Genomic DNA, 15,528 nt, shown 5'->3' with positions numbered 1-15,528 from the left:
TTAAGTTTTTATTTAAATTCTAGTTAGTTAACATTCAGGGGAATATTGGTTTCAGGTGCACAATACAGTGATTCAACACTTCCGTACAACACCCAGCGCTCATCACCACGAGAACACTCCTTAATCCCCATCCCCCTGCCCCTCGCCCCTCTGGTAGCCCTCACTTTGTTCTCTGTAGTTAAGAGTCTGTTTCTTGGTTTACCTCTCTCCCTCTCTCTCTCTTTTTTTCCCCCTTTGCTCGTTCGTTTTGTTTCTTAAACTCCACATATGCAACTCTTCCAAGACACTTCTTTTCCTGTCAGACTGGGAACTTCGTGAGGACAAGGACTGGGTCTCTTCTCATCGTGTCAGCTCACAGGACGAGCCTAACAGTGTCTAGGGACGGCGCCCTGAGGGACGGACCCCCGTGTCCTGCTTGCACGCTCCGGCAGCTTCCGGCCTCGCTGATCCAGGCTCTCACAGGCCCACAGGCTGGAGCTCCTCCTGCTCTCTCTAAGCCCTGCTCCTAGATGCCCTCCAACAGCTGCAGTGGATAGACACAGCCTCAGAGGAGGCCCCCTGGATCTGAACAGTCCTGTGCCAGCCTTACCCTTGTCAGCAGGCAGCAGGCCAAAGCATCATCTGTGGGTAGTTCCTGAGGGTAAAGTGGCACAAACAAGAGTCCTCTGTGCACCAGCTTGGGCGCAGGCAGGTCTGAGCCAGCAGTCAAGGGGGATGAATCCAGATTTCTGAGCTGGGCCTTAAGGAGTTTATTTGGCCCTTGCCAACGGCCCCGAATCCAGGTGCCCCTGAATTGAAAGGAAAGCAGCCAACCCTTGCTGCTAAGGAAGAGATGGGGGATGCGCCCTTAGCTTCTTCCATATGAGGAGAAGAAAGCCTGCTGCTGTCAGCTTCATGACCTTACTCTGATGCTAAAGTATAGAACATAGTAGAAAGAACGTGTGATTTAGAACCAGAAGATCTGGGTTTTGATACCTGCCCTTAAAAGCTCTGTGTTCTAGAGGGCAAATCATTTAATATTTCTTAGACTCTGTTACCTAATCTGAAGAAAATGATAACATTAATCCTAAGGTATAACAAAATCCTTATTTTTTTAGTATGTTCATGTAAATATTCAAAGTTTTATTATGTAAGGGGAAAAAAAAAACCAGTAATAGTCTTTCCCCCAAGGTCTGAACAATGGTGAAGCCTAGGTAACCAATACCATTGCCCTATAGTCTGATATATTCAGATATATTATCCAGTATCCTGATCTCCCCATGGGGTCACCTTCATCAAAATAACTTTAAACAGTCAGTGCCTCATATTTTTAGAGCATTTCACATCAGATAGTTCCTTTGAAAGTCAGCCCTTGGCTGTGTTCATTCTACTCACTCCCCAACCCCCAAACTAGAAAGTGTATTTTCTTCCAGCAGTCCACATGGGCTAATTAAAATGTCATTCCTCTTTGCTTTGGCTAGAATTAGATTAACTCATTGTAGTAACACGAGTTATCTTTTGCTATGTTTTATGAAAAAAATGAAAATCTAATTTTTAGCGGATCTTCTAAAACATGGGTTCCATGAGGAGGGGCAGATAATTAAAATGGCCTGTGAAAGGGAGCTGGCTGGGAACCACTGATCTAGCTTATAAAACCCACTAGCTTAGCAGGGGCTCTGGAAGATTCCAGTCTGACAAGGAAATCATCCACTGCATGTGTCCAACGGGAACTTATGGGTTCATCCGGGGAACAGAAGAAAGTTCTGCGTTATGTAGGATAAAGAGGGTGATTCAAGAAGTTTCTTCCCTTTAGGATTGGCCCCGTGTTAGAGTGGCAACTTCACGCTATGCACTTCACTGAAATGGAGACTCTGAGTTTCTTTATCCCATAAAGTTCCTTCCATGACAGTTCCCGGGACTAGAGGTGGCAGATATGTTCCTTCCCGTAGCCACAGGTGAGCCCAGATACCAGCCTAAAAGTCCTTTCCAAGATGGCCCTGTGGGCAGCCACTATGAACTGACTGCAGCTGACATGAGAGGAGTCCTATCTTACACCTCGCTCTGAGCCCGGGGACACAGGCAGCTGACAGAGTCACACACTGTGCCACCTGGAGACAGGAATACTCTGGCTTCCGGGGAGCTCCTGGAAGCCCATCACGTTACAGCTCCGAAGACAAAGCGGGGGGGTGCCTGCTGGCTCCGGCTAAGGCCAACAGGGGAGGGGTGGCGAAGGAAAGGCTCTCACTCTGTTCCTGGCGAGCATGGGAGGGAGGAAAGCTTTCTGTCCTGGTCTGGAACACAGGCCAGTCTGGAAACCCAAACCCAGGAGGAGGCTTTGAAAGTGACTCAGTACTCAAACAGCACAGTCGAAAATGTCAGCGGCTCGTCTTCTGATGCTAGTCTCCTGGAGAGGACAGACCAGGAGGTGGGGGGCGGGGGGGGAGAAGTGACCCTGGTAGCCTTGAGATTTGTGCCACCGAGCATCGAATGTTTTCTGTTGACCCGGGTAGAGGCCAGTTTAACCTCGGCTGCTGGGTCTGTGGTCAGCTGGATGAACTGGGTCGGGCTGGGGCCTCCAGAGGAGGCTATTTCTCCCCTTCTCCAGCCTACAGCCCCAGCACTGACCACAGTGCTCCCTCTGCAGACCTTCTAGAGGCCAGTTTGGAGGTGACAGATGACTGTCTCAGCTGGTGCTTTCTTCTAGGTGACACTGCCACCACTGATAGACACACTGCTTAGGTAGCTTACCACAGAATCCTCGTGGCAACCTCATTTTTCCACCCCACCATCTGGTTCTGGCAGATTAACTGTTGGGGTAAGGGGAACTTGGCTTGGCTTGACTCAGGGCAACCAAGACATATCTGGCCGGTGGACTTTGACATGGCCAACGTTGGGGGGAGGGGTGGAAATGGAACCATAAAACTCCCTCTCTTGAGAATTTGAGGTAGAAGATCTTTCCAGGGAGGAGCTGGGAGCTAAATGGAAAGAGGAGCCATGAACTCAAACAGTTGGTCTGTGAGGTCTCGCTGCAAGCTGGAAGCAATAAGGGAGAAGGCCACGAAGAGAAGCAGAGACTCCGAAAAAAAAAAAAAAAGAAGAAGAAGAAGAAGGTAGCGGGAGGGGAAGAATGAAGCGGGGGAAATCGGAGGGGTAGACGAACCATGAGAGACGATAGACTCTGAAAAACAAACTGAGGGTTCTAGAGGGGAGGGGGGTGGGAGGATGGGTTAGCCTGGTGGTGGGTATTGAGGAGGGCACATTCTGCATGGAGCACTGGGTGTTGTGCACAAACAATGAATCATGGAACACTTCATCTAAAACTAATGATGTAATGTATGGGGATTAACATAAGAATAAAATTAAAAAAAAAAAAAAAGAAGCAGAGACTCCAGAGACAGAGACTACGTGGGCCAGCGGGGAGAGCATCAGAAAGAGAGGGTGGTCCCAAGGGCTCCCTCGTCTGACAGCGTTCTGCTACCACTTCTGGTCAGTGCTGATCCCTACAATACAATCTTTGTGGTGAAGGGGGAAAGAGCACCACCATGAGTGGGTTTGCTTCCTGGGGGACATCAGTCTTCTGGGGATTATCATGAAGTTCATTCTCTCTGTCCAAATGACGGGCTTGCTTAAGGGATACTCCTAGCTGGTTCTTGATCACTCGAAGAAGTCATAGATCAGACCGGAGACACAAGGCAACCCCAGTAGAGATGCCAGCAGTGTGAGGGAAAAGGATGCCGGCACCAGGATAAGAATATACGAGGACACGGACTCAGGGAGGCAGAGAGGAAGGCACTGAGTGTGGCGAGGGTGGAAACCACAGCTCTTGTGGCGACAGCGCCTGGAGTGTGCAGAGTAGAGTAAGAAAAGCTGCAGCTCAGGACATTTAGAAGAGACAGTGAGTGTGAGAAAACGAGTATTCAAACAGAAAGTAAGGTGTGAGCGGGGACAGAAGGCAAACACATATGGAGATTTGCAGCCAGGGCTATGGTTAGCCCCAGCGATGGCGGCGAGCACACCCCCAGATCACCACGGCTCAGACAGAGAGGGTCAGGCCGTAATGGGGTTCACAAAGAGAAATCATCTGGGCCTCACAAGGCAACACCCAAAGATAGAAAAATCAAGGCCAATGGCTCCGGAAAGAGATGGACTACTAGGGGGAAGAAGCAGTTTTAGTCATCTATAGTCCATAATTTGTTTTGCACCCATCTTCTGAGTATTGAGTTATTATCAAGATGTCCTATTTTGAAAGCACCAACTAAAGAACTCACAATAGAGCATTGTCTGTATCATATGTAACTGGGTCGTGAACCCCAACCACCAAGTGGTAACTGGACTGGGGTCACGCAGGGACAGGTTAACCAGGTTATGTCCATGCACGCCAACTCTTAACTGGAGGGGGGTCAGGATGGTGCCACATCCATAGCTAAATTCAAACGTAGACACATACCTAGAGGTGATTCCTTTTTCAGAAAAATAAATTTCTCCATAAAGAATAAGTTCCACCTTCAACTTTGTCTTCATTTCTGTGTATCTAGGTAATTTCCTACTTGGGTACCTGGTAGGTGGCAGGGATTGGAATATAATTCCTATGAATGGTAACTATCATGCCACCTGAGAATGTTTACCTAGTGCTTTCCTTCGTGGTCATTTAGCAAAACCCTCAAAGCGTTTGATTCCTGCAAAATGCTTCTGGACTTGTGCAGAATTGAAATATGGGGATTTTGCTCTATTTGCAGATCAAGGAGTTCTCTCCCTCCAACTGTCCGTTATATATGACTGACTCTATGCCAGGGTTTTCTATTGTTTCTGGAAGCACAACTTGGTTTCTCTCTTAAAAAACAAGAAAACAAGATCTCAATTGAGCAGAAAGCTGTAACTCTAAACTCTACTACCTTCCTCATGGAACTGAAGGCGTCACAGCCCAGGGCAGAGAAGAAATTAGTGCTCATGTACCACCCAGACACACCTGAGAAGTTGATGAAAGGCCGGACAAGAAAGTCCTCCCCACTCATCCACCTGGCTTTGTCCCTTTCTATCATTCTTGTGAACGAACAAGGAAACTTTGACTTGAAGAACCAGAAGAATCAAAACAAATAAGCAAGGCTTGTGGCAGGATCTCCATCAGTGTCCCTTTATTATTATTGCTCGAAGCCCAACTAGCTCCTCTCCAAGAAGGAAAGCCTTTGAGGATAAGACTGCTTCATTTCCTGACTGGCCAGTCATGTGATCATCTTTAATCCCAATGCTCCTTTCTCCTCAAACCAACCTAACGTTCTCCCTGGTGGACTCTCCAACCCTGCACCACTGAGCTGTCTCCAGCCGGAGGGCAAGCCAGCGTGAGAAGAGCAGGGGTGGGCACACTGGTTGCTCTTCTGCATAGGAGCTCCGATCAAGTCAGGCAGAAGGAATGCTGACCGATCCAAGGTTGCCAGGAGATACTGCACCTCAGTCCCTAAAACAAATTAACCAGGAAGGCTCTGGACTTGTGCAGATTTTTGGAAACATGTCAAGTTTAAGTAGACTTGGGGTGCTTTATGGATCCCAGAATTGGAATATGACCTTCTTTGACATCATCTTTGACCATTTCAGTAATTACAATGCAAAAAATGAATAGGATGTGGGTCCTTCCTGGGCACAACATCCAAAGCTTCTGCTAAGAAGGCCACATAGCCTTTCATCACTCCTGTGGGCCCAGAAGGGAAAGCACTAGAGTTAAGCAACCCTATCTGAAATGTTCCATTGTTCTGTTAAGTACTCCATTCCACAACTGGCTTAGCTATGGATTCCTGCCGTCAGGACCCCTCTGAGCCACGTACATAGCTCCGCTGTGAGTTCCACGAAGCCATGGGTCCTGGTAACTGACTATTTACCTAAAGCTGGAGAGAGATCTCGTTACTGGAAGTCAGGGACTGAAGGCAGAAGGAAAGCGAAAGGGAGGCATGCCACCTGAGGGAGCATGATTGTGACCTCCACCCTACTACCCTCACTAACCTTGCAGCATGTGACTTTTCTCAAGCACAAGAAGGGCATTCTAGGGGCAAATAATCTCCCTGATGGCAAGGGAAGAGACTATCCGAACACCCAGCTGAGCCAAAGAAAAAGAAAAGGCCTACTGTGTTTTAGTTAAATTGGAGAAGGTGCAAATTGTGTCCTGGAGCACTCCATATTTTGATGGAAAGATTCCCTGGGGTGAAAACCTTACAGAGAAAGCACACCTGGAAGAGAATGGCCTGCAGAATTTTGAAAGAATGTCATTATTTCATGGAACAAGGTCTTGTCTACAATTTACCAGCACTGCCTAAAAGATATCCCATCTATGCTTGTTACACCTTTTCTCAGGAAGAGATCGCGAAGATAGTTTTGTTTTTTTTTTAATTTCTATGGACTCGATATTTTTCTTCCTGAACAGTCTCAAGGTGAACCAAGAGATTAAAAATAGTCCATAATATGTTATTATTCTAAGATATTAGTCACGTGATACTGTTGGATTTGTACTTCCCAAGCATCTTTCACCTGAGAATTTCTATATGCTTTCCGAAGTTAATATTGTTCCAATGGATAAAAATAAGAAAGTCCAAACTGGGAGGGGGAGACATCAAATCAGTAGGCTCTAAAAAGACCTCACCAGCTCTAACTTTCTATCCTATCTAGCTGCTGTGTGATATTGGACAAGTCACTTTCCCTCTCTGAATCTCAGCTTCATAATTTATAAAAGTGGGAGGTCAGATACTTTTGGGCTTTAACATGAGGCACAGCTAATACTCCGCTCTCCTTCGAAGGAGGCCTATGACATTTAATTATAGTAGATCTTGGCCTTTGCCTATTTGACATCCATGATTCTGACTATTCTCAGAGACCCCAAAGGTCCATGAACTGCAATATTCTGTTATTTTGCAGAAACACGCCGTGAGCCTGGGACACGGAGCAGACGCGGGTTTAGTGAGTGAGATTAATGTGCCGACAGCATGCCTGTGTATCTCCACGAGGTTTTGCTACTGTTCGCAGGAGGCTCAAAGGCCATAATTCTAAGGATGTACTGTAGTGGTCGTCACAAAGGTGGGTATTCTTCTAGATCATGATGTCAATAGGATCTCTCTCAAATGTCAAGCGTTTATTGTAATGTGGGATTAAGGGCATCATGTACCCACCCCCGCTCCGTCTGCTTCACTACTATGTCCTCAGTGAAGGTTGCTTTAGTTGGTGTCACACACACAGCAAAGAGCTGAAATGCCATCCTGTCCTATTCATGTATTTATCTCCAGTCCCTAGTAATGTATCTGGTATGTAGCAGACATTTAACAAATGTTTGTTGAGGGGTGCCTGGGTGGCTCAGTTGGTTAAGCGACTGCCTTCGGCTCAGGTCGTGATCCTGGAGTCCTGGGATCGAGTCCCACATCGGGCTCCCTGCTCGGCAGGGGGTCTGCTTCTCCCTCTGACCCTCTCCCCTCTCGTGCTCTATCTCATTCTCTCTCTCTCAAATAAATAAAATCTTTAAAAAACAAAAAACAAAAAAACAAATGTCTGTTGAGTGACTGAGCACCTTCAATGAGCAGGCACCTTGCGAAGGTGCATTTTCTTCATATTTGTATGTAGTACTTATGCTCCTGCAGGAGAGATATCACTATTCCTGCCATTCCAAGAGAATATCTGGGGTTTGGACAGGTGAAATGACTTGTTCAAGTTACCCAGTTGGTGAGTGACAGATTCACATCTGTTTGTCAGACTTCAAAGTTCATGGTTTTCTATCCTACCGTGGTGCTAAAGGACATCTTTGAAGAAGGAAAGCATAAAACCAAACGAGTGAATTCACAGCCCAATAATATTGGCAGAGCATAGGCTTGGCTTCAACCTGAATCGGTTTTGAGAAGAGTATATTGAGGGCAACACTGTCAAGGCTCCCGGGCTTGGCAGGCAAAGCAAGTTACGCAGAGAGGGAAGGATTGGAAGGTGGAACTGCTCCAGGAGCCTCACCCGGCTTCCGTGTAGGTACCCTGAGGGTTTCAATTTCAGTTTCCAGGTTGGGGCTACAACTAGCAAGCTCTCAGCATTGGAGCTGGATTCTAGCTCAGTTGGAGTCGCAAGCTAGAACTGGAAAGCAAGCCTTCTTGATTCAGTTAAGCAAGTCACTTGAAAAGCCACTTTCCTCCCCAGGCCTCATGGTTTGGCCAAGAGTTTTAGAGCGTTTCAACTCTAAGCTGGGACCAACAGCATCAGGAGCTTGTTAGAAATCCAGAATCTTGGGCCCTACTCTTGACCTTTTGAATTGTAGTCTGCATTTCAGCAAGCTTCCTGGATGGTTCAGAAGCACGTTAAAATTCGAGAAACACTCCTCTAAAAGATATTCTTTTTTAAAATTTTTTTTTAAAAAGATTTTATTTATTTATTTGAGAGAGAGAGAATGAGAGACAGAGAGCATGAGAGGGAGCAGGGTCAGAGGGAGAAGCAGACTCCCTGCCGAGCAGGGAGCCTGATGCGGGACTCGATCCCGGGACTCCAGGATCATGACCTGAGCCGAAGGCAGTCGCTTAACCAACTGAGCCACCCAGGCGCCCTCTAAAAGATATTCTAAGGTCTTTTCTGGCTCTCATATTTTAGGAGTTTGGATTAGAAATCTTCATGGTAACCCAAAAACTAGCATGTTTATTAATTAGGGTCACATAGAGATCCAAGTAACCCAATCACCTCAACAGTGTCTTCTGAAGAATATTGTTAATTCATTGATATTATTATTAATGGCCTCATTTACTAAGCACATACCATATACGAACAACACTGCATACAGTATCTTGAATCATCATGACAGCCTTGCAAGAGAAATATTATTATCCCTACTCTACTAATGAGGAAATAATCTCATAAATTAATAAAATCTCCCCTGACTACCTGGTTAAATCAGACTACAGCCAGAATCTTAACCCAGAGTACTTACAGCCCATGCTTTTTCTGCTACATCACACTGCCCCTCATTGTAAAATTAAAATCTAAAGTCTCAAGGGTAGGGCTATGATGTGAAGACAGACTACTAGCAGGTTATGGACTCATTCTTCTGTGATGAAGAAAACCAAAAAGGTAGTCTCAAGTCTACTGAAGTCTAAAATATAACGCGAAGGAAGAGTTGGCAACATAGCTTGTTCCCCAAACCCTGGAATAGCTGGACCCAAATCGGAAACGTGTGGAGCTTGCGCTACATTTAAAACCAGTATCAGAAGTGATCATTCATAAGCCCATTTACACCAAGATATTATTCAAGCTGAAAACACAAATAGGTTTGAGGAAGGGTTAGTCATACTCAGAGATCTAAAGTGTACAATTGATTGTTAACGGGACAAAGAAATTGGGTGCCAAGCCTCTGATCTGTCCAAAATGACTCTTCAGTGCCTTTGGTAGTACTGAATTGGAGAAACCACTAGTCTGCCAAATCATAGCCAATGTTGTAGTCCTGATGTCATTTAACGCCCAGTAATAACCTCTTACATACTGACGTTGCCATAAACATGAGAAGTTGCACGGAGTTTGTCTTCCCAACGAGGGCCTGTCCTTCCTTTGTATGTATAAACCCTCTCTCCAGAGCACATAGAAATGGACAGTATTCTCTAGAAGACACAGGTTTTTACCTGGGCTAACTAATGATTATCCCTCCCAGCGAAATGACTAAACAGAGCTCTAATAAATCACTATGTCAATGGCTATTTCACTTCAGGAGACAATATCCTTGTTCCATCTTCGGCTAGTGCAAATAAGACCTACGGCTGAGTGCCCATGTCTACGGTTCAGAAAATCCGAGAGCGGGGAGGAACTGCAAAAAGATCCGGCCCTGCCTCTAGGCAAGGAAAGTATGGTTGTTCCCACTTTGCGGATGAGATAGTTTAGTTCTCGAGCGGAGACCGGAAGTCTCGCCCAGAGTCACATTATTAGGGAGGGATTGAGGGAGCACAAGAGCCTAGTCCTCTGGGTGGCTCACTCAGCTCTGTGGACAGCACCATCCAACTCCTCTGGAGCCCCGTGCCTTGCCTGGGCCTGGAGCAAGCGCTTCTGTGATCCCTCTCCCTCGGTCCTATGGGCTCCCCTCTCCGCACGCTCTGCCCTTCACTCTCCTACATGTACGTTTTCATTTCCCACTCAAAGTGTTCTTAGGAGGGTCTGGGAGCAGTTTGGCATCCCCCCTTCCTAGATGCCCCTTTTGTCCTTCTTTCCCCCTCCTGCTACTGCTTTTTGCTTGTGGACATGAGCAGGAATTCAGAGACAAGTTTCCCCCTCCTCAGCCACCCTGGAAAGTCTGGCCTCCCATAAGCTGCAAATCCTGGGGAAAGTCATTCTGTTTCTTCTTCAAAGCTATCCATCTGAGAAAAACCAAACCAAACCCAAACAAAACAAACCCCAGAACACCTAGTACAAGAAGGTTCAGTGGGGAGAGCCCTTACAGTGATCAAGGTCATGGAAGTGCAATACCCATCATGTCTGAAGGGCTAAATGGGCCACTAACCTGAGAAGTATTCTAGGAAAATTCTAGACCGTGAAAAGAGATGACCACAACGAAGATGTATTTTCTCCCACAATTTCTAAGAGGGGCCAGATTTTGGAGCTCACACGTGGGACCAAAGATAGGTGGCCACAGCTCTGGGAGTTCTGCTTCTGCAAGATGCCTCCAGTACCCAAGCTACACTGACTCATCTCACCTAGCCTGGGCAAGTCTCATACCATAAAAGAGCCTACAGGCATTTACAGAGATTGCCAAGTTTCAACCAAGCATGCAGTTTCCAAATTGAAGGAGAGATGCCTGAATTCTGGTTATAAATTACAACCGCAATATGGCCCCAGGGGAGAAAAAGCCAATGCCACTTTCTTCCCCGAGGTTCCCCTGACTGGGCTGGCACTACCTCAGGATGGAAAGGATCAGCCTTGAGGCTCATATGAGCCTTTGGCATGAGGAGAGGAGGAAGGAGAGACCCAACCAGTCTCCTAGTCCCTGCTTAGGCACAAGAATTCTCCAAAATCTGTCATCAAAACTTCTGCCACTCCACACCTCCACCGGCCATCATTTTGAGTTCCAGTGGATGGAATGTTCTGTGTCCTTAGATCCTGCCACAGGATTCCCTGCCCAGAGACCATTTAAAGTGAGAAAACGGAAGGGAGGTTTGGAAGTGGAACCTGCCAGGGGTGCCTGCTGATCCTGTACACCTGGGCGGGGACCCAAGTTTGACATTAACGGGGTATGAGGAAGAATTGTAAGGACAGAAAGAGATGGCAAGGGATGGAGGGGGATAGAATATGGAAAGGTTACTTACACTGTTTCATCATTCTTGAACTCCAGCTCCCCGTATGCGTCTTCAAAATCCTCACCACCACCCTTGGCTGTCCCCTCTACTGTCCTAAAGGGGATGATTACTGTGCCCCGGGCACCTGATGTCCGCAGAACCTTGACCTCCAGGACACCAATACTCTCGCTGACATGAATAGTGTCACATTCAAAAGTGAAGATGCCTGCATGGTCATCATCCAAGATGGTGACTGTGGCCACATAAGGGGATACCAGGATGGCCCGAGGCAATGGAAGATTATTGAGTACTATTGGAGGCATCCCCTCCTCTGGCTGCCCCTCCTCTATGCGGACGTTGCTCAGCCTCACAAAGAAGTGTTCGTCCTCCTCAAAAATGTCATCATCGATGATGCCCACCGAGAACTCCTTCTGGGTCTCTCCTGGCTTCAGAACCACAGTGCCCTCTGTGAACTCATAGTCAGCCCCTGCATTGGCAGAACCATCCTCTGTTTTGTAGTCCACATACACGGTCTTGGACATGTCCCCCCCTTTCCTCACCACTGTCAGGAGTACAGCCCCGCAGTTCTCCAGGCACTGGTAAGAGCACGGGTCAAAAAAGACCTTCGAGACAAAGTCCTCAGGCTCATTGGTGTGCACCTCGTTTATGCTGGAGGCCTTTTTGGCTTGTTCTGCTGCATGCTTCTTCAGGATATTGCCTGCACCGGTCATCATACGGGTAGCCTGGATCCGGTAGAAGGCACGACTCTTCTGTTGATGGGAAAGAGCGCAGTAATTGGCCATCTCTACTAGTTGATCTAAGTCCTTCTCTGGGTGTTTTTGCTTCAGATCCTTGAGAATCCGGATCATCTCCCTGCGGGACTCATCTACTTCTTTCCCTTCCAGGGGCACCAGGTTCCCATCCAGGAAATGGGAATTCATCATTTTCCCATCCATCTCAATGCCTTTGGGGTGGTCGCCCTCTGTCTCTATGATAATTCCTCGGTGTTTGTCTGTGCGGTACTTTTTGTGCATGTATTTGTAAAAGAGCAGTCGCCTATCTGCCACCCAGGCCAGAAGGACACACACTGGAAAGAAGGAGAGAGTGAGAAGGCCTTCCCAAACCTGAACCACACCAGGGGAGAAGACTGCCAGGATCATATAGAGCCAGATGTAAGCAAAGATGCTCCAAGCAGCAGTGATGAGGAAGACTCGTAGGTGCTTGATCTTGCGAGTCTCTCCATCGGGGATCACGTAGACACAGATGCCAATGATGATGAACATGTTAAAGGCTGCACTACCTACAATGGTAGAAGGTCCCAGATCGCCAGCAATGAACCCATGACCACACACCTCAATTAAAGAGAGAAGGATCTCAGGAGCAGAGGAACCCAAAGCCATCAGGGTCAGGTTGGAGACAGTTTCGTTCCAGATCCGAATTGTCGTTGTGCTGGTCTCTCCATTGGGCTTTTTGATAGTCACCTCTCTCTCTTGAGAAGTAATGACTTCAATAGATGCCATAAAGCGGTCAGCAATGATGGACACCCCAAGGAACATGTATATCAGGGCCACAAAATAGACAATGACCCTGGCAATCTTGTCCCCGAGGGAAGGGTTCTCTGGATACCAAATTGGTAGGATGACACCCTCCTTGCAGTCCGATGACTCTGAACAGGACTCATTGTTCTGCCCTGTGCTGGGCACCTCCCCTGAGCCACCAGCCTCTGCCCGAAGACCATGCAGGAAAAGCACAAAAGTAATCAGCCCAAAATGGAGGAAGGCAGAGGTGAGAGGCTGCAACCTTAACCACGCCATACACGAGATTTAGCCGCTGGCTTCCACTGCAGCACCAATGGTCCTCCTGACAGTCCAGAGACCTAGAAAAGATCAGAGAGGCAGGGAAAGGCATGAGAAAAAGGGAGACAGCAAATGGCAGGTTCCCACCAATACAAATTGATGTTTCACCTTGAGCGACATATCGCACTAACACATGGGGCAGTCTCTCACTTGGAAAAAAAGATGTCAGTGGGAGGCACAAATAGCGGCTTTGTCCGCAGGACCATCTGGTGGAGACTCAGCTGAAGAATGGCTTTAAAAAGCTGGGAATATTGGTAATGAAAACATAAGTGATACCCTTCCAGTCCTGTCTCCAAACCCCGCTGTTGTCTGTGAGAGTTCCCAAGAATCAACAGAAAATAAGCCAAGCATGACTTGAATCTTCATCCCTTGTAGTGTTTCTAGGGTTTTCAGGCTTCTTTACCCCCACGGTTTTCATACGCAAGAATTCTGCACATACACGTGCAAGAGTACAGATGGGAGTTGAACTTTTCTCATGGGCTACTCCCCCGAAACAGAACACATTGCTCTGCATGCAATTGCGCCCACCTGGGAAAAACTCCTTCCCCAAATGCAAAACTTCTACAGGCAAGCTGTAATTCTGACATTTCTAGGGAAATCAAGAAGGTGGACAGTGTAGTGGATGCTACCTGCAGGATTGCTAAACTGAGGCCCCTATAAGCTGTGCTCCAGCCCCAGTCCATGGCCGCCTTAGTCCTCCAGCAAAACATGCTTACGGGACAATTGAGACATTCAGTTACAGGGAGATGAAAATCAGCCAGCCACTCAAATTCCAAACCCAGACGCTGAAAGAGCCAAGTGATAGAAATCACTATTAGTAAAACATGCAAGTGGCTCTCGAATACATTTTTTTTAACTGTAGACAAGATTTGGGGGTGAAATGCAGCCCCATCTGCTGGCCTTGAACCATGAAGAGGTGAGCATGAATTCAGGAGAATGGGAAGAAATTCAGCAGAAGCTATGGATTCAACTTTCCACTCACTGCCTCATTCAGATGCAATGAGAATGCAAATAACCATGCCATAGCTTTGAAAAACAAAAAGCTATTTGCCCATTTTCCAACTCTGCTACAAGCCAGTGGGGTACCTTCAGTAACAGAAGAACGCCAATTTCATCCATACAGCACCTTACAGGGTTCCAGGTCCTGTCCCCTGTCTCCACTGCTTCCCATCTCAGAAAATGGCACCTCCATCCACTAGGTTACTCATGCTCGGCAGCGAGTGTTCACCTGCAGGCCTTCCTCGGGCTCCTGTCCCTTGTCTATCCAGCACTGACGCCTGGACTCTGCCCCCACCTCTACCAGCACTGTCAAAGCCACCGTTACACCTCACTTCATGAATCTAGTGACCTCTTCACTGAACTCCCCACTCCAATGCTTGCCCTTCCCCGCTCCATTTCCTTATACAGCAACAGTCATCTTTTCCAAAAACCCCAAACCTACACTATCACTTCCTTATTTAAAACCCTTCAGTAGATTCCTCTTATTCTTTTTTTTTTTTTAATATTTTATGTATTTATTTGTCACAGAAAGAGTACAAGCAGGTGGAGGGGCAGGCAGAGGGAGAGGGAGAAGCAGGCTCCCCGCTGAACAAGGAGCCCGAAGCTATGTGGGGCTCATCCCAGGACCCTGGGATCATGACCAGAGCCGAAGGCAGATGCTTAACGAACTGAGCCACCCAGGTGCCCCGATTCCTCTTATTCTTAATATAAAGACTCTTTACCGTGACCTACAAAGTTGCATATAAGCTACCTTTGTCCTCCTCTCTCCTTTTATCTTCTGCCCCTCTCCCTCTTACCACATTTCAGCAACAATGGCCTTCATATCAGGCCCTGGAAATAATCAAGTTATTTTCCACCTCAGGACCTTTGCACATGACACCATCCACATATGCCTGAAATGACTCTTTGGCATTGGTACCCACTCTCTTAACAATGCTTTAGATCTCAGCTTAAGTGTCACTGTCCCAGAAAAAATTACCCTCACTCATTAAGATGGTCAACTTTTCTCTGTTATGTCCTCTCATCACACTCTAATTTTCCTTCATGGCATTTTTAAAACTTTGAAATTACATGTTTATTTGTGGGATTATATAATTAATGTCTAGCTCAACCATTAAACTATGAATGAAATCAAGGCAAAGACTGTTTATTCTGTTTATCGTGGTATCCGAAGTAGTATTAGTAAGTGCTCGGTAAATGTATGTTTTTGGAATAAATAAAGTTAGCTACTAAGGGAGCTTCTTCAGTACTATCAACTGAATTGTGTCCCCTCCCCCCAATTCATACGTTGAACACTTAGGCCCCGGTGTGACTATATTGGGAGATAAGGCTTTTAGGAGATAATTAAAGTTAAATGAGGGTATAAGAGTGGGTCCTACTCTGATAGGATTGATGGCTTTATAAGAAGAGGAAGAGAGAAGGCACTCTCTCCCCACCAC

The 15,528-nt window shown here is 46.9% G+C and overlaps 1 protein-coding gene across 4 annotated transcripts in view; it reads right to left on the bottom strand.

Moving 5' to 3' along the window:
- The window catches only part of SLC8A3 (solute carrier family 8 member A3), a 145,528-nt gene that overhangs the window by 113,668 nt on the left and 16,332 nt on the right, over nt 1–15,528 (bottom strand). For all 4 annotated transcript variants that reach the window (XM_034993332.1, XM_034993334.1, XM_034993333.1 and 1 more), the window contains exon 2: nt 11,265–13,110. In XM_034993332.1, coding sequence (XP_034849223.1) covers nt 11,265–13,048 — 1,784 coding nt within the window. In that variant the 5' untranslated portion in view covers nt 13,049–13,110. The remainder of the gene's footprint in view (nt 1–11,264; nt 13,111–15,528) is intronic.

This window comes from Mirounga leonina, unplaced genomic scaffold (genome assembly GCF_011800145.1).
Source record: "Mirounga leonina isolate KUSES-001 unplaced genomic scaffold, KU_Mleo_1.0 Mir_82, whole genome shotgun sequence".
Classification (NCBI taxonomy): domain Eukaryota; kingdom Metazoa; phylum Chordata; class Mammalia; order Carnivora; family Phocidae; genus Mirounga; species Mirounga leonina.
The sequence above is the reverse complement of the archived record's forward strand: the minus strand, read 5'-3'. Positions and strand labels throughout refer to the sequence as shown.